General features: G+C 45.5%; 1 protein-coding gene across 2 annotated transcripts in view; it reads right to left on the bottom strand.

Moving 5' to 3' along the window:
* The window catches only part of FAM120A (family with sequence similarity 120 member A), a 116,020-nt gene that overhangs the window by 68,425 nt on the left and 20,314 nt on the right, over positions 1–27,281 (bottom strand). For both annotated transcript variants that reach the window (XM_062208511.1, XM_062208512.1), the window contains exons 2-3: positions 20,859–21,105; positions 17,437–17,519 (exon numbers count right to left, since the gene is read on the bottom strand). In XM_062208511.1, coding sequence (XP_062064495.1) covers positions 17,437–17,519; positions 20,859–21,105 — 330 coding nt within the window. The remainder of the gene's footprint in view (positions 1–17,436; positions 17,520–20,858; positions 21,106–27,281) is intronic.

Below are 27,281 nucleotides of genomic sequence, written 5' to 3'. Positions count from 1 at the left end.
CTATCTAGGGACAAAGCCAGGAGCCAGGAACTCAATGCAAGCCTCCCATGTGAGTGGCAGGAACCCAATCACTTGAGCCATCATTGCTGCCATCAGGGTCCACATTTGCAGGAAGCTGCAGTCAGGGCCTGGAGCCAGGAACTGAACCCAGGCACTGCCATCTGAGATGCAGTCATCTTACCTGTTAGGCGAAACACCAGAGTGCTTTGACAAAGTTCATCACGCCTACCAGAGTGCTTTGACAAAGTTCATCACGCCTCTATACCAAACAAAGGCAATTTCTTAACAGGAAGTCATGAGGTTCCCGCTCTGTAGTCCTGATTTGGTTCCTCTTATTCTTGTTTCTTAATGTCTTCATTTAATAATGTAAAAAAACCCACTGCATTGACATGGCTAAATTCACAGGCCCCTCTGTTCTAATACCAATTAGTGCTTGTTATTATCACTTAAAAAAGTGTCTTGAACATTATAGAGCTAATGCCGAGAAATGATAAAGTTTATATTTTTATCTTTTAATTCCATTTATCCACAAACTTTTTGAAGATCCCTACTTCAAAAGGGTCTTAGAAAATGGAATTAAAAGTTTATTTTGGTGCAAAAATTCTTGAAATCCACATGTTTTCATAATATATATTTTCCATGAACTCTTTGAAGAGCTCTGATATTTACAAGTAACTACATAAGTACATGCATCATATAGATAAGCTATTTATCAACATGTTTTAAACTGGGAAAACTATACCAAGACTTGTTTACTCACAAAACATGTCATTGGCTGTGCTGGATTCTAAAATAGCCTCGGTTCATCTCATCACAGCCGTAACTGCATAGGAGGGTTAATGAAGACTGCCCTTTCTGCTCAAAAACACAGACTACAAAAATACTGTAATGAAAATTTCATTACTTCCTCTTTTTTCTTTCATCATCTTTAAGAAAAAGAAAGCAAATGTTCATGATCAGTTGCCTTTTTCATGGGACTCTGCAGCAATTTCATTAGTTGTTAGTTACTTGCTTCCTAAGCAAAGAAATTAATTTAGGGGGCTTGCATTATGGCATAACAGGTTCAGCTGCAGGCATCCTATGTGGGTGCTGGTTTAAGTCCCTGCTGATCCACTTCTGATCCAGCTCCCTGCTTTTTCCTCCCTGGAAAAGCAGCAGAAGATGGCCCAAGTCCTTGGACCCCTGCACCCACACGGGAGGCTGGATGAAGCACCTGGCTCTTGGCTTTGGTTTGGCCCAGCCCTAGCAGTTAAAGCCATTTGGGGAGTGATCTAGTGAATGAAAGATTTCTCTCTCTCTCTCTCTCTCCCTCTAATTCTGCTATTCAAATAGATAAAATTAATGTTTAAAAATAAAAAAGAAATTTAGGACTGCAGAAGACATAGATTCAGGTATTCCTCTTCCTGCAGAAGAGAAAATTAAATAATACATAGGCACTGTTTGGTGGAAATTAATGACTGTCTCTAGGCAAAAAGATTCTCTTAAATGAGATTTTCACTTTTGGCATCATCTTTCCCCCAGTCTTCTAGCCACTCCATACTGAAAAATTTTGTGCTGCAACCTCCATCAGTGACAGGCCTAATATGGAAAGTGCTTGCGGAACAAAAGATGCCTAGCAACCTACTGCACAGGCTCCATCTCTTTGACATATCACAGTCCATGAGACAGTAGACATTTCCTGTTTCATGATAAGCTCCTGTAATCTAATTTGTATTTTTAAAACCTCTGCACTGGGGCACAGTAGGTTAAGCCATTCCCTACAACACTCGCAACTGATTTGTAGGTCCCAGGTGCTCCACTTCTGATCCAGCTCCCTGCTAATGCATCTGGGAAAGCAGCAGAAGATGGCCCAAGTACTTGGGCCCCTGCCAGCCACATGGGAGACCTGGATGGAATTCCAGGCTCTTGGTTTCAGCCTGGCCCAGCGCTAGCCATTCGGGCCAGCAGACAGAAGACCTCCTTCTCTGTCTCTGCTTCTCTCTCTGTAACTCCGCCTTTCAAACAAATGAACAAATCTTTAAAAAACAAAAACAGCATGAGGCTGCAAGCCCTAGAACTGGTTTGGTAGCATGGGTGCCAGCCAGCCACACTCCAGGACATATTCACTATGCAAGTTCTTACCACACGGCTGGAGGCAGAGACATACCTAGACAGTGGTGAGCACAGGATGGCTCCCACATTCCAGAACACAGCAAGTCCACAGAAACCCCAGGCATTCATGTCCTCAAAAAGGGGCTGGCATTGTGGCAAAAGGATAAAGTCACCACCTGTGATAATGGCATCCCATGCAGGTGCCAATTTGTGTCCTGACCACTCCACTTCAGATCCAACTCCCTGCCAATGGCCTAGGAAAACCGACAGAAGTTGGCCCAAGTGTTTGGACCCCCGTTACCCATGTGAAAGACCCAGATGAAGCTCCTGGCTTCAGCCTGACCCAGCCCCAGCCACTGTAGCCATCTGGGGAGTGAACCAGCAGATGGAAGATCTCTCTCTCTCTTTGTAATGACTTTCAAATAAATAAATGAATCTTTTCCTTTTTTTATTAAAGGACTAACACAAAGCCTTCACTGTGACCACTTGCTGGCACCCCAGACAGAAAAGACTTGATTGTTTAGTCAATTTGTTCAGCTATTCAAGGGGGAAAATAAGAAACTACAAAATAACTATACCCTAACACTTGAAACCCAAATAACACTTGCCAAGTTCTTGAAGGCAAAAACAGCAAGTGACTGCTGCTAGTCATTTATTTGCTCATTTGCTGCTAATATTTCACGGCTTTTACTTTTATAACTTTATTCTTTGTTCTGTTCTAAAAATCAAGTATTTTCCTATAGCTGTGAATCTGATTAAATGATGTCACCATATTACATCCAATTGCTTTATGAAGCTTATCAAGCTAGTACTCAAACGATTAGATCAAAATTCATGTAATACACTGATAAAAACTCTTTCACAACTTTTCTATTTACCTTGAAAAGGGATCTTTCAAAAGTGGGACTAAAAAGGCACAGGTGTGAAGAGGCAACCCTCTCCAGCCCCTCCCTACCATGTAGGTCCAGTCTCTGAGGTCTGCTTGTACTACACGATCTGTATCCCACAGAATGTGGGGAAATCCAGACTTTTGGTATACCATGCATCAAAATTTTATTATAGAGGGCTGCCCCTGTGGCACAGCTGTTTAAGCCTCGCCCTCTTGCCACACTGACATCCCATATGAGCACTAGTTCAAGTTCAGCTGCTCCAGTTCTGAATCAGCTCCCTGCTAATACACCCAGGAGAGCAGCAGAAAACAGCCCCGAGTACATGGGCCCTAGTCACCCACATGGAAGACCTGAATGGAGTTTTAGGCTCCTGGCTTCAGCCTGGCCCAGCCTTGGCCTTTCGGCCATTTGAGGACTGCACCACTGGTTAAGATATTCTCTCTCTCTCTCTCTCCCTCACCCCTTCTCTCCTCCTCTCTCACTGTAACTTTGCCTTTAAAATAAATAAATAAAATCTTAAAAAATTACTAGACTTCATGGAAACTGTGAAGTATCATTTTAATGTCATTTCCTTCATAAGGCTGCATCAGTGAGCAAGCCTTTGTAATAGACTTTTTGCCCCAAATTCTAAGTGATCTCAATATCCCACTCAGACCATTCTATTTATGTTTTTTATGTTTTAAAGACAAAGAAAACAAGCATTTTCCAAATTAAGTGTTTTATTTTTATATTAGCTAACAGTTTTCTCTTCTTAGTTTTTAAAAATTTATTCTTTATTTGAAAGGCAAAGAAAAAGAGACAGAGAGACAGAGAGACAGAGAGAGAGAGAGAGAGAGAGATCGTTCACTGGCTGGTCCACTCTCCAAATGCCCACAAACAGCAAGTGCCAAGCCAAAGCCTAGAGCCCCAAACTCAATCTGGTTTCCCACACAGGTGGCAGAGACCCAAATACTTGAGCTATCGCTGCAGGAAGCTGGAACTGGAAACAGAGCTGGGACTTGAATCCAGGCTCTCCAACGTAAGAGAGGACTGCCCCCAGCAGCACTGTAACAGCTGTGCCAAAGGCCCACCCCCATTTCCCCTTTTTAAGGACGCAAATTCTCATTCAAAAATTTTTTTTCATTTTACTTTAAGCAATTATGTCAGTTTTTCTATGTAGAATACCTCATAATCACATCCGTTAGGTTTCTTGATTCCCTTTTCCACATGAACAGGGAGTACCATGCCTATCAGTACTGCATTTTCAAGGAAAAAAACTTCAACATTAGTTTGGCTACAAAATTTAGATAAACACCTTTATATACACCAGCTTCTTAACACAAAAAATGAGGTGTCCTCACCCCAGGAAAGTATATAAGACCAGTTAAACTCTACTGGAGGTGTGTGTGCACAATGTAACTTAATGCCAGTGCACGCAGCTCTCAAAAGGCACAAGTAATAATATTTTACTTACTCTTTTTTAATAAAGATTTATTTATTTATTTGAAAGTCAGTGTTACGCAGAGAGAGAGGGAGAGGGAGAGGGAGAGGGAGAGGGAGAGGGAGAGGGAGAGAGGGAAGGAGGGAGGGAGGGGTCGATCTTCCATCCACTGGTTCACTCTCCAATTGGCCACAACGGTTGGAGCTGCACCAATCCAAAGCCAGGAGCCAGGAGCCTTCTCTGAATCTCCCACATGGGCGCAGGGGCCCAAGGACGTAGACCATCGTCTACTGCTTTCTCAGGCCATAGCAGAGAGCTAAACTGGAAGCAGAGCAGCCAAGACTTGAACCAGTGCCCATATGGGATGCCGACACTGCAGGCAGCGGCTTTACCACTATACCACAGCGCCGGCCCCAAATTATTCTTTAAATAATCCTCAACCTCTCCATTAACCTAATTTAAAATATTTGATTTTTAGCCACTTGGGTATTTTTCTTTTATTATCAGAAATTTGAATTTCTGGATGCCCAGAAAACTAAAGCCACAACTATCAGAGCTCCTGAAGCAGTAAATGCATTGCAGGTTTTACTTATGTTTGGGGTGCGAAATAAAGTTTGTGGAAAGCAACTTTTAAAGTGATAACAATTCAATATAAATCAGTGTTCCCAAATTTCCTTAAATAAGAACTCTGACTTTAGTAAATTGCTTATAAAAGGTATTTTAAAATGATGTCTAAAACTGATATCTAAATAGAGGAAGATTAATGCATTCAGCTGGACTGTGTTCTACTTTACAGGATAGTAACTAGACATTTTCTGGAGCTGGAGACGTGGCATAGGGGGTAAAGCCACTGCCTGCGGTACCAGTATTCCATATGGACACGGCTGCTCCACTTTTGAACCGGCTCTCTGCTATGGCCTGGAAAAGCAGCAGAAGATGGCCCAAGTGCTTGGGCCCCTGCACCCACGTGGGAGACCCAGAAGAAGCTCCTGGTTCCTGGCTTCAGGTTGGTTCAGCTCCAGCCATTGCAGCCATTTGGGGAGTGAACCAGTGGATGGAGGATTGATCTCTCTCTCTCTCTCTCTCTCTAACTCTGCCTTTCAAATAAATAAATAAACCTTTAAAGAAAAATCAAAACTATCTCTAAAATAAAAAAAGATATTCTCTTTACATGTTTAGAAAATCTAAATAAAAGTTAGAAATTTAGAAACTTCAATAAATGAAGAGAATAGCCCTGGAGTGTAGCGGGTAAAGCTACTGCCTGCAGTGCCAGCATCTCATATGGATGCCGGTTCAAGTCCCAGCTGCTCCACTTCCTGATCCAGCTCTCTGCTATGGCCTGGGAAAGCAGCAGAAAATGGCCCCAAGTCCTTGGACCCCTGCACTCATGTGGGAGACCCAGAAGAAGCTCCAGGCTCCTGGCTTTGGATCAGATGGAAGATCTCTCTCTCTCTCCTTCTCTTTCTGCATAACTCTATATTTCAAATAAATAAATCTTTAAAAAAAAAAAAAAAAGAAAGAAATGAAGCAAAGTCTTCAAAGTTAAAAATATACAAAGTATAAAACCAGATGTCTATTTGCTTTGTTTGAATAGTAGTATGTCATATATCCATTTTCTTACTGCTAATTATATCCTTGTAAGGATGTCAAATTCTTTGGCATTTTATTTTACTTTTAAAGGACATCTTAAAATGTGCGATTGGGGGGCCAGCGCTGTGGCATATTGGGTAAAGCTACAGCCTGCAGTGCCAGCATCCCATATGGGCCCTGGTTCAAATCCCAGCTTCTCTACTTCCAATCCAATTCTCTGCTATGGCTCTCTGCTTTAGCAGCAGAAGATGGCCCTAGTGCGTGGGCCTTTGCACCCATGTGGGAGACTGGGAAGAAACTCCTGGTTCCTGGCTCCTGGCTTCGGATTGGTGGAGCTCCGGCCAGTGCAGCCAAATGGGGGGTGAACCAGCAGATGGAAGACCTCTCTCTCTGCCTCTCCTTCTCAGTGTAACTCCAACATTCAAATAAATAGATAAGTTGTTTTTTTTTTTTTTTTTTTTTTAAGTGCTATTAGAGGCCGGCGCCGCGGCTCACTAGGCTAATCCTCCGCCTTGCGGCGCCGGCACACTGGGTTCTAGTCCCGGTCGGGGCACCGATCCTGTCCCGGCTGCCCCTCTTCCAGGCCAGCTCTCTGCTGTGGCCAGGGAGTGCAGTGGAGGATGGCCCAAGTGCTTGGGCCCTGCACCCCATGGGAGACCAGGAGAAGCACCTGGCTCCTGCCATTGGATCGGCGCGGTGCGCCGGCCGCAGCGCGCCTACCGCCGCGGCCATTGGAGGGTGAACCAACGGCAAAAAGGAAGACCTTTCTCTCTGTCTCTCTCTCTACTGTCCACTCTAACTGTCAAAAAAAAAAAAAAAAAAAAAAAAGGAAAAGTGCTATTAGAGCTTAGGAAACAGTCTCTACCCTTTCAAAGGTTTTATATGAAGTATTTGTATATGACAGGAAAGTGTAGTACCACTATTATGATTAGCTGAATGCATCTAAGCATTGAAGTAAAGCTTGATTACAAGAAAAGAACAATAGAAGACCCTTCCTGAGGCTCACCAAGACCGTGACCCGCATCTTGTGAATGCGACTCGTCATGTGCATTACTGAATACCATGGTGCCTGGATGCTTTATCTCCACTCTGAAGACCACCTAGTCACCATGATGCAATGCACAGACAAGAACATGCATCAGTTTCCCAGCAACAACAGAAATAGCACAGAGACCCAGACAGTGACACCAACAGTAGGATCACCCTTCATGTGCTCGTCTACCTAGATCTTCAACACCCCTCAGCAGCATGTACTTGCAGCTCTCGCAAGCTGATTAACATAGCATATGGAACCAGAACTGAATGGCTTTGAGACCAGTGTGCAGCTCCAAATAGCACATGGAGGTGGAGACCTGGCCACTTCATCACACACAGAACACTAAAGTATAAGGATTATGAATAACTCTTTTGGCAAAATTTCCATACTCCATTGTGGGAGAGGCACACACTAGACAGCAGAATGCCAAGGCTCTCCAAGTTCCCTGACAGCAAGATGCTGAACGGATGAGGTAAACGCTGGACCCAGGAGGAGGACAGAGAGAGAAAGGCTTCCTTGGATGTAGCGGCAGTGGTAGGCAGGGCTCAAGGTGCGGTCTCTAAGAATCTGTCACCCTTACAGTCCTGGGCCTCAGCCCAGATCTACTGGAGGGGAGGGGAGACGGTAGAGGCTCCAATAATCTCTGCTTTATTTAGCATGCCCTTGAGCAGGACCAAAGTTTTCTATTAAAACAGCCAAGAGAAAGAAAATACTTAATGCTATAATTGTTAAAGATAATCACTAATAGTTACGCCTCCCAAACTCTTAAAAAGTCATGATATATAAGTACCTTCTATAATCTGCCCAAATAAAGCCATGAGTAAGCTGCCCAAATGCAACTAATCACAAATAATACTAAGAGTGATCACAGCTCTGCAGGCTGATGCGCCTTGTAATGGACCAGTTCCTCACCCCATTCTGCAGGCTAAGGGCCCAAAGGAGAATCTGGGCACCCTCCTACTGAGGTGGCAGGGTCTCCTAAGGAAGAAGTGCCATGAGCCCACAGTGCCCCGAGGTCCTTCTTGCCTGGAGGAAGGCTGTGCTACATCCTAGCAGCTCAGTGAGCACTGTGTGCAGGAACTTCTCTAAGCACATGCCTCTCACTTATCATCACCACCATTCCCACCCCACCCCATAGGAGCCACCACCTATGCCAGACCTGCCGGTGAGCCTCTGAGTGAATTCAACACATTTGGCCACTATAGGCTGGTCCTTTCCTTTTACACTGGGATGTGCTTTCTTTAAATGAAAAGATGGCAGACAGATAATTCTTTTTTCTTCTAATATTCTTTTTTTATATGAAAGATTTATTTATTTATTTGAAAGGCAGAGTTAGAGGCAGAGAGAGAGAGAGAGAGAGAGAGAGAGAGGTCTTCCACCCGCTTCCAGATGGCCACAGAGGCCGGCGCTGCACCAATCTGAAGCCAGAAGCCAGGAGCTTCTTTCAGGTGTCCCACGTGGATGCAGGAGCCTGAGGACTTGGGCCATCCTCTACTGCTTTCCCAGGCCATAGCAGAGAGCTGGATCAGAAGCGGACCGGTTGGAACTCAAAGCGGCACCCATAAGGGATGCTGGCACTGCAGGCGGCAGTTTTACCTGCTAGCTACACCAGTGCACAGTCCCCTCTTCTAATATTCTTACATAGAAAAATTGGAAATCAACAACTGTAGTCCCTCATCTTTTTTTAGTTTTTGAACAGATTTATGAAACTCAAACCACTCTATAGATGAGAGTCACTGAGACCCTAAGCAGGGGATAAGGCAGATGGAAATAGGTGGCCATGTTAGGAAGGAGGCAGTCACAGAGAGGACACAAAGCTCCAGCTCAAGTCCAAGTTTGAGTGGTAACAGAGGCAGAGTATGGAGAAGAATAGTCAGAACAGACCCAGGAGTGGGGAAAATCAGATGACTGCAATTCTACCCTGATGACTGCAGGGCAATGGTATCACAGCCTAGGAAGTGCAAAACAGGAAGATAACTGGGGGGGAGAAGGGGGAGAAGGGTAATGACACATTTAATCAAAATATCAAATTCAGCATGCGGTGGAACGTGTAAATGGAACGCCCTGGTGGACATTTCAATGAAGACCTGCCAAGAGGGTGAGAACCACAGTTCTCTCCAAAAAGAACTTGTCAGAAGGACCATACACACCACCAATGTGGGGAGCCAGGCAACAGAGCCACAGGGAGGGAGAAGGTAAGGCTGACAACCACATTCAAGGTTAGGCAATGGAGGTATCAGCAGTCTTGATCAAAATAATCTCAAAAGCAAGTCCTCCAATGAGGGAGAGATTAAACTGTCAGGGACAGATGTAGTGAGAACAGGGAGACAGGCAGGTGGGGAACACAGGAGAAAACTAACTATAGTTACAAACTGAAGCTGAGAAGCAAGCAAGAGAAAAAGCACACAGGACCAAGGTGCTCACAGGACAGTGTACCAGAGGTATACCAGAAGTACTTATCCTACAAAGTGTGTTCATGATTAAGAGTTCAGGAATGCCAGGAATGGGGTCAGTGCTGTGGCACTGAGGGTAAAGCTACCACCTGCGGTGCCAGCATCCCAATATGTGCACCAGTTCAAGTCCCAGCTGCTCCACTTCCAATACAGCTCCCTGCTAATACGCCTGGGGAAGCAGTAGAAGATGGCTCAAGTCCTTGGGCCTCTGTAACCATGTGGGAGACCTGGAAGAAGCTCCTGGCTCCTGGCTTTGGATCTGCACAGCTACTGCCACTGTGGCCCTTTGGGGAGTGAATAAGCAGATGAAGAACTCTCTCTCTTTCTCTTTCTCTCTGCTCTCTGTAACTTTGCCTTTCAAATAAATTAAAAAAAAAAAAAAAAAAAGAATGCCAGAAACACCCCAGCCTCAAGGTGGGAAAATGGGGTCAGCATTGTGGTACAGTGGATTAAGCCACCACCTGTGATGCCAGCATCCCATCTGAGCACCAGTTTAGTTTCGGCTGCTCCACTTCTGATCCAGCTCTCTGCTAATGCACCTGGGAAAGCAGCAGAAGATGGCCCAAGTACTTGGGACTCTGCTACCCACGTAGGAGACCTGGATGGAGTTCTAGGCTCTTGGCTTCAGCCTGGCCCAGACATTTGGGGAATGAACCAGCAAAGAGAAGATTTCTATTTTCTGTCATTCTACCTCTCAAATAAATAAATACTAAAGAGGGAGGAAGGGGGAGGAGGGAGACGGAGAGGGAGAGGGAGAGGGAGATATGTAGGTAAGCCAGATTGTGGGCATACAGGGACTAACATCAGTAAAGGGTGACATTCCCCAGGCTGCTGGCTGTCCTGGAGCCTCTAATATTCACCAGACGATGACACCAGGGTCTGCGTCATCTGCCCAGGCAGAGGAGGTGGTATCAGGTGAGGATAAGCAGCACCAAGCACTGTCATGACGTTCACAGTGAGGCCAGAGTCCTTGCAGGAAGCAACGAGAAGGCTGAGGCCAAGGACTCATCAGGTAGGAAATGAATTACAAACTGTTTACACTGTTTTGGTTTTTTTAAAAATATATGTTTAGAGAGACAGATATAGAGGGCTCCCTTTTGCTGGTTTACTCCCCAAATGCCTGCAACAGCCATGAGCTAGGGACTAAACTCAGGAGCCAAGAATTCAATCCATATCTCCCAGATGAGTGGCAGGGATCCAACTACTTGAGCCATCCCCACAGGGTCTGCAGTAGCAGGGAGATGGAATCAAGGGTAGAGCCAGCAATCCAACCCAGGTACTCCAATAAGGGACGCAGGTATCTTGACCACTAGACCAAATACCCACCTCTACACTGTTATTTATAAAAGCAATGCTGAAGCCGGCGCCGTGGCTCAATAGGCTAATCCTCCGCCTGGCGGCGCCGGCACACCGGATTCTAGTCCCAGTCGGGGCACCGGACTCTGTCCTGGTTGCCCCTCTTCCAGGCCAGCTCTCTGCTATGGCCCAGGAAGGCAGTGGAGGATGGCCCAAGTGCATGGGAGACCAGGAAAAGCACATGGCTCCTGCCATCGGATCAGTGTGGTGCGCCAGCCACAGCGGCCATTGGAGGGTGAACCAATGGCAAAGGAAGACCTTTCTCTCTGTCTCTCTCACTGTCCACTCTGCCTGTCAAAAAAAAAAAAAGAAAAAAAAAAGCAATGCTGAGCCTCCTGTGGCCCACTCACTCTCAATCTCCCCAGGCCATCAGAAGCACTGGTTTCTCAGACCACTCAGGCTGTGCAGCCCACTCTGCTGGCCTTATCCCTACTCCCACTGCCTGGCAATCCCCCTCACTGCACAGGGGAGCCAAGCTAAAGGAATGATGTGACAAGTAAGGAGTGCAATCTCTTCCCGGGACCTGGCCCCTGGTGCCGGGACTGAAACAGACAGAAACACTAGTCCTGATCCCTACAGACTCCAGCAGATCCCTCAGAACTTCATGCTTTCCACCCTTATTTTAAAATGAACAGGGAACAGAGAAGGAAGTTCTCACTGAAGATATAAAGAAGCAGAAAATACTGAGTTCAGTCTTGTATTCAAAATCATTCCATCTAACAATTCCACATAATTTAAAAATTAGCAGCTTCTCCTTACATGCAGGTTTTCAAGACCCAAAAGCTTAAACTCAGTACAGTGACTCTATTAACCAGAAAGAACACACAGCAGGCAGACACGCATGATGATGATGATGATGATTCTCATGACAAAGGTTTGCAGGATGTACTTTTTTTTTTTTTTTTTTTTTTAAATTCTGGAGAATCAAATAGCAATCTAGGACATGGTTACCTGCTGGTAGTCAGTTTAGCTCCCGTAAATTTACAGAGAACATATAGCATACTATAAAGCCTCACATGCTCTACACGCGGCAGCCCCTCTGGGCAGCTGGCACCAAGCGGCACATGTGACCCACAGGGTTGCCCAGCCAGAGGTCCATGGAAGAAGTCAGGCATCATGGGCCCAAGGGCCGCAGACTGGTGACACTGGGCCACCAGTGTCCAGTATCAGAGCAGTCATCTGGAAGCCCAGGGAGGGCTAGTCAGACTTCTTTGTCCTGAAGGACACTGAGCTACAACACACTGGCTGCTGTGTGCTCTGTTGTGCGTTTCCCTGTGGAAGCAACACAGTCTTGGCAAGCCCAGCACCACACTGCTGCCTGTTGTCTGCTCCATGTCCTAGAGACCTACACAGAGCATCCTCGCTCCTCTCAGAACCAGACCCCACTGCCATACATCTCTAATGGACACTTTCTGCAAGTATTCTCAGTGTCTTGTGGTTGAAGATGGTCAGTGGCCTCCAGGAAGATAAGCTGGTAAAGGAAGAAACTAACCCAAGTGCAAGATAAAGATATTCAAACCAAAAAGGAAGAAATGCCAGGGCCAGAGGGAACTCCTGGGGAAAAAGTAGGCTCCGGAGAAGCATGGGGAAGGGCTGTGGAGAAGGGTGGGCTGGGGAGTATGAGCACAGACATAGGCCCCAGGCTACGTATCCGCTCGTAGCAGCAAAAGGGGCTCCATGGCAGGGAAACTTGATCACTAACAACCCCTAGGGACAGAATCTCAAAACATAGGAAATTAAGGAACACAATTTTAGGAACACATAAAAACATTTGATGAACAGATGTTCTGTAACTAATGATACCACATAAATAGTATACCAAATATAAGGTGTGTTAAGAAAACCAATCCAGGCCGGCGCCGTGGCTTAACAGGCTAATCCTCCGCCTTGCGGCGCCGGCACACCGGGTTCTAGTCCCGGTTGGAGCGCCGGATTCTATCCCGGTTGCCCCTCTTCCAGGCCAGCTCTCTGCTGTGGCCCGGGAAGGCAGTGGAGGATGGCCCAAGTCCTTGGGCCCTACACCTGCATGGGAGACCAGGAGAAGCACCTGGCTCCTGGCTTCGGATCAGCGAGATGCGCCGGCCGCAGCGGCCATTGGAGGGTGAACCAACAGCAAAAAGGAAGACCTTTTCTGTCTCTCTCTCTCTCACTATCCACTCTGCCTGTCAAAAAAAAAAAAAAAGGAAAAGAAAAGAAAAGAAAACCAATCCAAAAACTTGAGCTTCAGAAAAACCAGAGGCAACAGAAGATAACATGTAAAAAACAACTGAAGCCCAGCAAAGACCTACAGAAACATTTCCTTAAAAAATTAAAACAGGGGCCAACGTTGTGGCAGAGTTAAGCCACAGTCCGCAACACTGGCATCTGGTACTGGAGGCCTGGTTCAAGTCCCAGCTGCTCCAGTTCTTTTTTTCTTTTCAAAGAACTAGCTCTTCATTTTATTAATTTTAATATTGCTTAAGAGTCTCCCTTATTTATTTCTGCTGTGGTCTTTTTTTAAAAAAGATTTATTTATTTATTTGAAAGTCAGAATTACACAGAGAGAAGGAGAGGCAGAGAGAGAGAGAGAGACAGAGGTCTTCCATCTGCTAGTTCACCTCCCAATTGGCCGCAACGGCTGGAGCTGTGCTGATCCGAAGCCATGTGGGTGCAGGGGCCCAAGGACTTGGGCCATCTTCCACTGCTTTCCCAGGCCACAGCAGAGAGCTGGAGTGGAAGTGGAGCAGCCTAGACTCAAACCGGCACCGATATGGGATGCCAGCACTGCAGGCAGCAGCTTTACCTGCTATACCACAGCGCCAGCCATGCTCCAGTTCTAATCTAGCTCCCTGTTAATGCACCTGGGAAAACAGAATATAGCCCGAGGGTTTCAGTCCCTGCCACCCACCTGGGAGACCAGGATAGATTTCCAGGCTCCTGGCTTCTGGCTGGCTCAGCCCTAGTTGATGGAACCATTTGGGGAGTGAACCAGCAGATGGAAAATCTCTCTTTTAACTCTGCCTTTCTAATAAATAAATAAATCTTAAAAAAAAATTTGGCTGGCACCGCGGCTCTATAGGCTAATCCTCCGCCTACGGTGCTGGCACACCAGGTTCTAGTCCCGGACAGGGCACCAGATTCTGTCCCGGTTGCTCCTCTTCCAGTCCAGCTCTCTGCTGTGGCCTGGGAAGGCAGTGGAGGATGGCCCGAGTACTTGGGCCCTGCACCCGCGTGGGAGACCAGGAGGAAGCACCTGGCTCCTGGCTTCAGATCAGCGTGGTGCGCTGGCTGCAGTGCGCCGGCTGCAGCAGCCACTGTGGGGTGAACCAACGGAAAAGGAAGACCTTTGTCTCTGTCTCTCTCTCTCGCGCTGTCCACTCTGCCTGTCAAAAAAAAAGAAATTCCAAAAGCACATTTCTAGAAACCACTCATCTGGTATCTGCCTATACCCAACAGACCTGCGGGCTCATAGCTACATCAGGCTATGTAGGGGCATACCCAGGCAGAGTGACCAGAGGAGGCACGAACACGCAAAGCTCAGGCCGTGGACTCTAAAGCCTGAGCTCCACCTGCTCGGCTTTCTAGGAGAGCACTAGGCTGCCAAGGCCTTTCCCATCTCTCACAGACCAACTGAAGGGGCAGGGTAGCCCAGGCAAGACAGGATCTGGAAGCCTCTTCCAAAGGTCAGCACACACAGGCCTGGTCTCCATTCTCAGATGCCATACTAGATCTTCGCTAACACAGGGTCACAAACACATTGTAACAATGCTTCACTCATTTTGCTAGTAAGCATGATCCTTTCTGAAATACTTTCACCGGAAAAAAGTTTAAATAAGTGAAGCTCTCCCCATTATTTGGAAACAAGGCATCACGGGAGCACAGTTCAACTATTACAGATGTGCAGAACATTCTCCTCTAAGTCCCTATAAACAAAACAGAGTAAGTTTCCTAAAGCAAAGTAAGGAAAACTCAGCCTCAGGACTGGGCCCCCAGCCAGTGTGCGGCCCATTGGCTCACAAAGCAGCCCCACTCCCCACTGGCAGCAGCAGGGCTGACATACAATCCCGACATTCTTCCTTTCACTAGAGAGTAGACCCTGTCTTACAAGCTGCCCCCCCAACCTAGAATTTTATGTGTTAAATGAAATGGCCCCCACTGTCCTAAATGAAAGATTTTTGACTTCTAAATGTAATAAACTTGACGCCCACCTTTTGCTAGCACCTCAATACTGACTGTGAAGTGTGGATATGTATAAAGCTAGAGGAGCCAAATCACTCCTATTTCCAGTTGCTTTCTTGCAATTCTAGGCCATGAGCGTGCTCAGCACTGCATTCGTAATCTCATACTAAGCACAACCTACTGATCAACAAGGTAGCACAAAACACAGTTTCAGGTGTTATCCAATGATCTCATCACCCATGCTATTCTCCCTGGGCACTCCAGGTTGTTCTATGCTCACCACCCTACAGGAGACACACAGTTCTTTTCATGTCATCAGAGGTGTAGACAGCTTCTTGCTGATCCACCCGGCTGAGGGGTTGAGAGGCATATTCACAGTGAGCAGATACGATGCAGTGGTGAAGCAGGTAAAGACATGCTAAAGAAAATGGGCCTAGGGGCATACATGTGGGCTGAGAGGCTAAGACATGCATCCCACATCAGAGTGCCAGAGTTCTCTACCTGGCTCCACTCCTGACTCCAGCTGCCGGCTAATGCTCACACCAGAGGCAGCAGGATGATTCAAGTAACTGGGCTCCTGCCACACACTGGGGAGACTTGGGTTACCAGCTCCCATCTCTAGTCCCCCCGACCCTTGTTGGCATTTGTGGAATAAACCAGTGGATGGGAATGTTCACTCTGTATCTACCTCTCAAATAATAATTTTTTTAAAGTGAGTCTAAGGGACTGGCACTGTGGCGCAGCAGGTTAAAGCCCCAGACAGCAGCACTGGCATCCCATATGGACGCTGGTTGAAGTCCCAGCTGCTCCTCTTCTGATCCAGCTCTCTGCTATGGCCTGGGAAAGCAATAGAAGATGGCCCAAGTCCTTGGGTCCCTGCACCCGCGTGGGGGACCCGGAAGAAGCTCTTGTCTCCGGATCAGCTCAGCTCTGGCCGTTGCGGTCATTTGGGGAGTGAACCAATGGAATGGAAGACCTCTCTCTCTGGCTCTACCTTTCTCTCTGCAACTCTGTCTTTCATATAAATAAAATAAATCTTTAAAAAAATAAATAAGATGAGTCTAAGAGGGCTGCTCATGCACAAAACAAGTAAATAAAGTCACTGTGCTGCCACCATACAGAGGCAACCGATGGACTACTGATGCCTGATTTCCTATCCATGGAAATTTACATTAGGTAACAAAATGAAATTTTCTCCTGATTTTTATTAATTCCTTTTTAAAAACAGTATGCTGGATTTACAGGTTATTTTCCTTTTTTAAAGGAATCTTTTTTAAAGATTTTATCTATTTATGAAAAGCAGAGCCACAGAGACAGAGAGGGAGAGACAGAAAGAAAGGTGTTCCATCCACTTGATCACTCCCTAAATGGCAACAACTGCCAGAACTGGGCCAATCCAAAGCCAGGAGCTAGGAGCTTCCTCGGGGTCCCAAACAAGGGTACAGGGACCCAAATATTTGGGCCATCCTCCACTTTTGTCAGACTACACTTCTAGACTACATACACTCAGGCTTGAGATCTTGCAAGTTTCCCACCCTGCTCTTCAAGAGAAAAGGACCCTTCCGAGAAGTGAGCTTCTATCTGTGTCTGTACATATAAACCAGTGTCCAACAGTGCTGATGAGCACAGTCGCTGGCTTCATAGACCCATCACTTCATTCCTAAAAACACTCAGGAGAGGCACTATGGCCAAGGGCAGACAGAAGTGGGAAAGAACATCTGCTTGCATATTCAGGAATTATGAGTGTGAATTAAAATGTGGGCAGAAAACTTCCAACTGGAAACTAACCGCCAGTTAAAGTTGTTTGTAGAGAAGGTCACTTCTGACAGAACTGAGAATCTTACAGGGCAGCCTGCCTCCAGAAGTCTTTGCTCAAACATTCTCTCGCAGTTGCAGAGCTAAGAGCAGATATGAGCCCATCTTCCCTGATTCCCTGTCACCAAGGGCACTTTGCACCTAACAAGTGACAGCCAAGGTCACAGGAACCACCACCAAGTACAGATGACCCCCAGCTTACAGTATTTTCCACTTAGGGAAAGGGTATGTCATGACATATCCCACTGTTGTCCTACACATAAGGAGTATTTTTGTATACCGGAATTTCCTGGTGGCTCATCCCAAACTCACTCACTACTGCTACACTCACAACAACATGTACCTTCCCAGTTCAGAGAATCAAGGGAAGTGCTTCTTTGATGTTCTTTACTATCACAGAAAGGAAGGGAATTGAAAGGGAGAAAGATAAGAAAACCAGTTATGTTTAATAAAACAGTACAAATGGAGGTTTTTCTAAGGAATTTAGGTCCTCTATCATCCAAAAAGCATTTAAGCCTAAATAAGATTACTTTATTATTATTAAAAAATTAGTAAGAAAGCTATAAAATTTATCAAACTCTACTGAAAGATGCTGATCTGTGACTGGAGGGGAGGTGAAGTCTGTACCTTTAGTGAGGCTAGTGGATGTTCTGGACCTAGCAGACTCCAGTGAAACGACGCCAGATCCTCATCAGGTAGAATGTGATTTCCTGAAACACAAAAGTAGGTGACGTAAAAGCAAGCATCACAGTGATACAGGCAACCTGATGATCCCTATGTACCACAACAACTTCCATGTATTAACAGAAGGCAACACAGCAGGGACAATCCGCAAGGCAGCCTAGAGTTCCACCTGATGCCCAGTGTGGTCCCAACAGCATCCGAAATGGGAGCTGCACAGTGCTACCAACCTCAGCAACTTCCCAGCACAGTAGTAACAGTAAATACCAGTTTGCAAACAGGTGTGGTAATGCCAGGATGCCAAATACTGACCAAGCTGTTTTCATTTATTCATGCAACAAGTGTGGTTCAAAATTATGTGAACTAGGTTCAAAAACTAAAGGTAGAATCTGCATGATTACAAAATCTTAGCAAGATTAAACATTAGACAGTGACTGTTGACTGTAAAAGGATTAATACCTGCTCCTCTGATTTCCTTTACTGCCCCCCAGTACATGTAACAATCTGACAAAGCACATCCCACAGTAACAGTCATGTTGTGCTACCTCATCACCTGTACTGTGCACAGTCTACAATTGCAGAAACTACATTTTGAGGGGAATACTCCACTCTCGTGGTAGTGCCTGAATGCCTGATATACTAACATCCTTAGTACATCAGTTCTCTGAAAACAATTTAAAAGCAGTATAAGTTCTTAAATAACTCCTGTGGTCTTTATATATAATGTGATCTAATCATATCCACATTAAGATAGCAAATTCATTAATTAGCTGATAACAAACAAGGTAAGATCATCTGCAACTCTTCATATATTATTCCAAACACAGCAACACATAGCACAGAGCTCCCAAACGACCAGCACACACAATGAGCAAGGCTTGGCCCACATGTCCAGCACTATTGTGCTTCCCGTGGTTTTCCCCCAATGGGCTGCACAGAATTTTACTGTCAAGTCTGAAGTGTCAGAGATTTTTTTTTTTTTTTTTTTTTTTTTTTTTTTTTTTTTGGACAGGCAGAATTAGACAGTGAGAGAGAGAGACAGAGAGAAAGGTCTTCCTTTTTCCGTTGGTTCACCCCCCAAATGGCCGCTACAGCCGGCGTGCTGCGCCGATCCGAAGCCAGGAGCCAGGTGCTTCTTCCTGGTCTCCCACGCAGGTGCAGGGGCCCAAATACTTGGGCCATCCTCCACTGCCTTCCCGGGCCACAGCAGAGAGCTGGACTGGAAGAGGAACAACCGGGACAGAATCCGGCACCCTAACCGGGACTAGAACCCGGGGTGCCGGCACCGCAGGCGGAGGATTAGCCAAGTGAGCCGCGGCGCCAGCCCAGAGATTATCTTTGAATCGTCATTCTGAAAAACTACAAAGTCAATTCCAACATCAGTAATACAAGTAGTCTCTGGAAATGGGTCAAATACACAAATGAATACAAGAGAACTTCAAAAAGTTCATGGAAAATGCAAACTAATGAAAAACTTCTTGCACCAAAATAAATTTATCTTTTAATTCCATTTTTCTACCAGATTTCTGAAGTACCTTTATTATTTCACAAAACTTTCCTAAACAAAATTACACTTATACTTTATATTACAGGAGAGAAAATAAACATTGATATTTGAAGACACTGAAACTTTCAAAACTAAAATAAAAAAATTCATCCAGCTAAAAGTTTACTTATAATTGGCACAAACTTTTTTTTTAAGAGATACCAAGCCTTAAAGTAATCTGATGATTACAACTGATTGTACTTTTCATTTACTTTAAATTTCCACAAGGCAATTAGGTAGAAAAGTATGAGTTGGCATTATCGCCTAAGAAATACATTTAAGGTTTCTTAAATAAGATATTTTTCTATATTTCAAATCAGCTCAAGCATCCATATTCAAAGAGTATGCAATTTTCATATTCACTGAAAGTCAATTATCTGCCAAGCTATACTGCGTAGTACTGAAGCAAATGTGCAGCTTTGCATATGTTATCCAATTTCAGAGGAAATATTTTTATATATTAATATTTGAAAATATAAGATTAGTCTTAGTCTTCCAAACCCCCAAATTTCCTAAGAATTTGAGATTAGATACAAAAACAAGTTGTAAAATTAGAATTTTGTTCATTGTTATATAATTTAAAATGCTACCACAAGAATAAAACACACAAAATTGTGACTCCTTCAATAAAATTTCTAACTGTATAAACTATTTTGGAATACGTATAACAATCTTTCTAGTAACCAGGGATTTCTAAAAATAACCCACAATATAATTCTCTTCTTAAGCAGGATGGATGGAGCTGCTGACCTCTGTGGGATACAACAGAACCAGACAATAGTTTCAGTGGAAACCACACAGCTTCCAGAACTGTGAATCACCAACAGCCCTTATCCCATCAGAACCAGGATTCTAATCACAGCAGTGATTAGAACACACCTCTATTTGGACACAATTCTTACAAACCCTCAGCAAATCAAAGCAAGACTGAGACACTTAGCACACAAGAAAAAGTAGCTGACAGATACAAAACGACAGATGAATAAATTACGTCTTGGAAAAAAAAAACTTTTTAAAGATTTATTTGAAAGGCAAAGTGATAGAGGGAGAGGGAGAAACACAGAGAAAAAGATTTTCCATCTGCTGGTTCACTCCCCCAAATGCCTGCAACAGCCAGGGTTAGGCCAAGCTTATGCCAGGAGCCAGCACCTCCATCCTAGTTTCCCACATGGGTGGCTGGAGCCCAAGCACTGGGGCTATCATCTGCTACCAAAAGCTGGATTAGCAGCAAAGGAGTCAGGCCGCAAACCAGCACTACGCTGATACGGGATGCAGGTACCCAACGTGAAGCCTTAACTGCTGCACCAAACATCTACCCACAAGGGAACTTTTAAAAACATGTATACATTTACTAAAAGGGTAGGTGACGGAAACAAGGGAAGATGATTTTTTTTTGTTATTGTTTTTCTTTTAAAATATTGAAGGTCCTGAAAATGAGGGAAAATCTAACAGGGCTAACAGCATGTCTGCTTCTATTAAAAACACAGTTTATGGCAAAGTTTTAAATGTCTGATTATCTTAGTGAGCATGTGTAAACATCTGTGACTTAGAAATATTATTTATTTTTCTAAAACTTTAAGGAAGTTTATTCACAAAATTAGTTTTTCAACCAGAACAGAACAATACATAAAAACACTGAAGGACAAAAGCAGTACATTATCAGCTACATCAAAAGCAATGGGAAGAAATGCTAAGAGCCCATTCCTTGGTTCTTTTACATGTAAGGCACACATCTCAAAACTGAACAAGTTAAAAGACCGATGTGTTCACAGCGTAGACATCCTCTATAAAATAAGATGAGGTTTCATGCTGCCCCACCTACCTAGCAGAGCAGCAAAAACAGGAAAACGGTTTGGATTCAGGTCCAGCTGCTTGGCAACCTCGTGCATCAGGTACTGGCTCGTGGTGAGGCTCTTCCCGTTGCGGCTCAGTTTGAGAGCATGGGCGCTGAAGTAACAAGGGATGTTGCACAGGGCGTAGTCAGAGTCGTATGCCACCAGGCCGTGGAAGCCATTCTCTCTGCAGAAGCCAATCACCTCCTGATGGTGATCCTCAATGCTCTGTGCGACCTGCAACAGAAGGGGACAGCAAACATCAGACATGGGGTGAGATCAGAATGGCACACTTCAAAGCACATGTTTGTACAGAAGCTGAAAACTTGAAGGAAAACTACCCAAAAATCCACAAGGTCAAAAAGTGCCAGGATCAAGTGTACAGCACACAGCTCCAACAGCTCTGTGGGAAGTCAGATTAAAGCACCTCGTCAGTACCCTATGATTCTTGCCATTCTTGTTGAGCACAAAGATTCCCTTACTTTAAAATACATAAAGCTAGCTTCTGATACTGATTGGAAGGAAGGGAGGGAAAGAAGGAAAAACAGAAGAGAAAAAGAGAAGGAGGAAGAGAGAAGAAAGTACTGTCCCCTTCAGAAAAATCAAAATAGTTTATTTTTTTAAAGATTTATTTATTGGCCGGCGCCGCGGCTCACTAGGCTAATCCTCCGCCTGTGGCGCCGGCACACTGGGTTCTAGTCCCGGTCGGGGTGCCGGATTCTATCCCAGTTGCTCCTCTTCCAGGCCAGCTCTCTGCTATGGCCCAGGAAGGCAGTGGAGGATGGCTCAAGTGCTTGGGCCCTGCACCCGCATGGAAGACCAGGAGAAGCACCTGGCCCCTGGCTACGGATCAGCGCGATGCGCCGGCCGCAGCGGCCATTGGGGGGTGAACCAACGGAAAAAGGAAGACCTTTCTCTCTGTCTCTCTCTCTCACTGTCCACTCTGCCTGTCAAAAAAAAAAAAAAAAAAAAAAAAAATCTGAGTTAGGGCAGGGGCAGAGAGATAGAGAGCTCTCCCATCCGCTGGTTCACTACCCAGATGGCCAGGGCTGGGCTAGGCAGAAGCCAGGAGCCAGAAGCTTCTTTTGGGTGTCCCACGTGGGTGCAGGGGCCCAGGTAATTGAGCCATCTTCTACTGTTTTCCCAGGCCATTATCATGGAGCTGGATCAGAAGTAGAGCAGCTGAGACTCAAATCATCACAGATATGGGATGCCAGCGTTGCAGGTGGTGAGTTAACCCACTGCGCCACAACACCAACTCCCAAAATAGTTTCTTCAATGTAGGTATGTCAAACAGGGATTTAAAAATAAATAAATGGGGGCTGGCACTGTGGCACAGCTAGTTAATGCCCTGGCCTGAAGCACTGGCATCCTATATGGGCGCTGGTTCGAGACCAGCTGCTTCACTTCCAAGCCAGCTCTCTGCTATGGCTTAGGATAGCAATAGAAGATGACCCAAGTCCTTAGGCCCCTATACCCATGTGGGAGACCCAGAGGAAGCTCCTGGCTCCTGGCTTCAGATCGGCAAATCTCTGGCCATTGCAGCCAACTGGGGAGTGAGCCATCGGATGGAGGACCCCCCCCCCCCCCGCCCCGCTTTCTGCCTCTCCCCTCTCTGTGTTGACTCTTTCAAATAAATAAATAAATCTTTTAAAAAAAAAAAAGCATAAAAAGGATCATGGTATACACTTCTATGGAAAAAATAAATTACCACTACTGAGATAGGTATACACAGCAACAACACTGTGCTGGAGAAACCTGGGAAAAGCTTTGAAAAAAATACTAAACAAAATCATTTCAGAATATAATATTGCTGAAAAAGACTGGGGGGGAAAAGCAAACTTCAACATAGTTCTATCAAAGTGGTAAAGTTATGCTTTAAAATAATTTTTTAAGATTTATTTTTATTTATTTGAAAGTTACAGAAAGAGAGGGAAACACAGAGATCTTCCATCAGCTGGTTCACTCCCAAAGTGGCTACAAAGGCCAGGACTGAGCCAGGCCAAAACCAGGAGCCAAGAACTTCATCCAGGTCTCCCACATGGGTGCAGGGGCCCAAGTATTATAAGCCATCTTTGGCTGCTTCCCCAAGCACATTATCAGGGAACTGGATCGGAAGTGAAACAGCCAGGGCTCAAACCTGCACCCATATGGGATACCGGCATCTCAGCTAGTGGCTTAACCTGTTAGGACACAACACCAGTCCCTAAAATAAACTTTTTTTAAAAGAAAAAAAACTAAAACAAAGCTGAAGTTCTATTATAAACCACACCCACAGTCTGGTTCTCTCTGCTTCCACATTTTGGATGAATTCCCACTTCACACATTTGTCTCATCAGAGGACAAGGATCACAACTTTGGCACCTGACACCCAAAAGACACAGAAAGATTAAAAACTGTTCCATTTTGAGGCCCACTGTGAGTCCCCACAGATTCCTTAAATAATCCAACAAAATTAGTAAACTACAGCTCTTCCCACAGGCCACAGAGCAAAATGGTATGTGAGGCTCTGCAGAATCACCTCCCCCAGCTCCCAACTGAAGTCCTTCTTCATCAGAACACTTAACTTCAGACTGGCATTTTTGAAGTGAATGAACTACTAATTACTCACAACCAACTCTAATTGACAAATGATTAACAATACCTTAATCCTCCCCAAAAGTATGCAAAGCATTAAAGAAACAGCAGGCTGCAATGTCCTGAAAGAAAAGATAAAGGAAACAACCCAGGAACACCTGCAGCAAAGGTGGGAGCCCACTCCAAACTCACCTTCCTCCAGGGAACAAAAACTGTTGGGGCTCCAGCTCTGTTGCAGTACCCCACCTGCCAGGAGAGCCAGCCCAACTACCATGGTGAAATGTGATGGATCTTTAATGTTCCTTCAAACTCTAAAATTCTTGTTTTCTTCCTCCATGCTAAAACTCATTTTACCTTATCTGAGGAAATACAACATGGCATTAAAAACCACCAAGGAAAACCAAGAAATTCTCGTTTCCAATGGGCAACTGACAAAATGTGATTTAGTTAGTTAGTTATGGGAAAACAACAAATAAACCTAAATGAGAGTTTAAGTCCATGGGCACAAGATGACTCTATGCATGTGTCAAAATGTTTGCAAGTGTATAGCACAAAGAATGAATTTTAATATATGTAAATTAAAAGGTCACAGAGCTGGTGGTATTGTGCCCCAGTGGGCCTGAGAACCAGTTCAAGTGCCAGCTGCTCCAATTCAAATTCACACCTAATACACCTGGGCAAACAGCAGAAAATGGCCAAGTGCTTGGACCCCTGCACTCATGTGGGAGACCAGGATGGCGTTCCAGGCGCCTCACTTCCACCTGGCCCAGCCCTGGATGTTGCAACCACCTGGGGAATGAACCTGCAGATGGAAGATTCATTCTGTCTCTCTCTGTCTCTCTCCCTACCTCCCCTCTCCTCTGCTCTAATTCTACATTTCAAATAAAAAATTAAAAATCACCTAGATTTTTAATGTGTGAGGGAATGCCAGGACAAAACTTAGTCTCATCAATGTAGCTAACTGTATTATAAAGTGTACAAAATCACCTCTCAGAGGAGATGCCTGGGAAACTTTGGAAGCTACTTGACAGGAACTTAAGACAAACACTGTGCTCTACTTGGCAAGTGTGTCTACTTGGTCTGGACTAATAGTTCTGAAGCCACTTTGCAGAAGCGCCAGGGTCCGGTAAATGGTACCTAAGCCATGTTCTCCCCATCAGAAAAAGAAGGCACAAACATGGGAGAAGACTGGAATGAGCCCTTGGCATGAGACTATCGCTCAGAAGAGACAGACAGGTAAGGAAGGTGGAGCTGATGCACACCCAGGTTAGTGCACACAAATCTCCTGTCTGCCAGTGGTGAGGACCAGCCCTGAGTCCAGGCATCTCCCAGGAGCAGGGAAAGCTAAGATGTCCAAAGTATCTTGTAAGGCCTGGAAGCAAGGAGAAGTTCCCAAACAGAGGATGACAAGGGTCCTAGCAGCCAACTTAAGATTACTTGGGGAGGGGGATGGGGGGGCAGACTGTGGCATAGTGGGTAAAGCTGCTGCCTGTGACACTGGCATCCCATATGGGTGCTGGTTCAAGTCCCGGCTGTTCCACTTCCCATCCAGCTCCCTGCTAATGGTCTGGGAAAAGCAGCAGATGACCTAAGTACTTTGACCCCTTGTCACCCACATTAGACCCCCCAGATGAAGCTCTTGGCTTCAGCCTGGCCCAGCCCCTGGAGGATGCAGCCATCTTTAAAAAAAAAAAAAAAAAAAAAAAAAAAAAAAAAAAAAAAAAAACCGCTCCCAAGACCAGAGCTGGGATAATGTAAGAAGCAAGACAGGGGCCAACACTGTGGTGCAGCAAGTTAACGCTCCGGACTGAAGTGCTTACATCCCATATGGGTGCCAGTTTGAGTCCTGGCTGCTCCATTTCTGATCCAGCTCTCTGCTATGGCCTGGGAAAGCAGTAGAAGATGGCCCAAGCCCTTGAGCCCCTGCACCCACGTGGGAAACCCAGAAGAAGCTCCTGGCTTCGGATCGGCGCAGCTCTGGCGGTTGTGGCCAGTTGGGGAGTGAACCAGCAGATGGAAGACCTCTCTCTCTCTCTTTGCCTCTCCTCTCTCTGTGTAACTTTGACTTTCAAATAAATATATAAATCTTTTTTTAAAAAAAAAAAAAGAGGACAAGTAGTACAGTACTGGATCCCAGGCCTAAACAAACCGATCATAGTCCTTTAAGTACACACTCCACAGTAAATAAATAAATGATTAAACAAGAGGGTAAGAAGACAACATTTTCCATACATAAGGATTCAAACAATGTATAATCCTATCTCTGTAGATGGAGATTAACTTCACACCCCCTTCCCTGAATGTGGCTTCCAAAGAGTATGGATGTTACCAATATGCAAAGGGAGAAATGCTCCCACAGAGCCACTACCTGCACACAGAACCCCAGCAGGGTGATCCAGGTCCTGTGGATACTGCAGGGCAACTGACAAAAGCAGCCAATCTGAGTGACTCCTCCTCTAAACAACACAGCCATAGTTTAATCCTGAAAAAACGTCAGACAAACTCAAATGGGGGAACAGTCTACAAAATACCTGATCAGTACCCTCAAAAGTGTCAGGACCACAAAGGACAACCAGAGAAGCCATGCCAGATCAGAATGGACTGCGGAGATAGGGACCTAACACAGAATGGAGTCCTGCAGGTGCCCCAGACAGATGAGGGCCCTGATGGGAACACAGCTGACATCCACGCTCACATTATGGTTCACAGTATTCCACCAAGGCCAAGGTCTTCATTCTCATCACTGTGTGAGCCAGTGGGAAGTTAACATTGTGGAAGCCCAGTGAAGCATATTCAGGAACTCTTTTACTATCTTTGCAACTTTTCTACAAAAAAAAAAAAAAAAAAATCCAAAATTCAAAGAATTTTTTTAGTTTTTTATTTATTTAAGTGCTGGAAACTGCATCCACTAACTCTCATCAGAGGTAAACCCCTTTGGATGCTTCGTGGACTTGGAGATGACCAAATTGAATATAGATTTTTTTTTTGGGGGGGGGGGGGGGACAGGCAGAGTGGATAGTGAGAGAGAGAGACAGAGAGAAAGGTCTTCCTTTTTGCTGCTGGTTCACCCTCCAATGGCCGCTGCGGCTGGCGCATCACGCTGATCCGAAGCCAGGAGCCAGGTGCTTCTCCTGGTCTCCCATGTGGTGCAGGGCCCAAGCACTTGGGCCATCCTCCACTGCACTCCCGGGCCACAGCAGAGAGCTGGCCTGGAAGAGGGGCAACCGGGATAGAATCCGGCGCCCCAACCGGGACTAGAACCCGGTGTGCCGGCGCCGCAAGGTGGAGGATTAGCCTGTTAAGCCACAGCGCTGGCCAAATTGAATATAGATTTTTTAAAAAAGATTTTTATTTATTTATTTGAGAGGTAGAGTAATAGACAGTGAGAGAGAGAGACAGAGAGAAAGGTCTTCCATCCGCTGGTTCACTCCCCAACTGGGTGCAATGGCCAGAGCTGCACCAATCCGAAGCCAGGAGCCAGAAGATTCTTCTGGGTCTCCCACCTGGGTGCAGGGACCCAAGGACTTGGGCCATCTTCTACTGCTTTCCCAGGCCATAGCAGAGAGCTGGATCGGAAGAGGAGCAGCCGGGTCTCGAACCTTCGCCCATATGGGATGCTGGCGCTTCAGGCCAGGGCATCAACCCGCTGCGCCATATTACCGGCCCCAAAAGTTAATATTCTACAAGATATCATCAAAAAGACTACCTCAAAACAATTTGATGAGGCCGGCACCGCAGTTCAATAGGTTAATCCTCCACCTACGGCGCCAGCACACCAGATTCTAGTCCCGGTTGCCCCTCTTCCAGGCCAGCTCTCTGCTGTGGCCCCGGAGTGC

Source organism: Lepus europaeus, chromosome 12 (assembly GCF_033115175.1).
Source record: "Lepus europaeus isolate LE1 chromosome 12, mLepTim1.pri, whole genome shotgun sequence".
NCBI lineage: Eukaryota > Metazoa > Chordata > Mammalia > Lagomorpha > Leporidae > Lepus > Lepus europaeus.
Note: the sequence above shows the minus strand (reverse complement) of the source record. Positions and strands in the feature narration are given on the sequence as shown.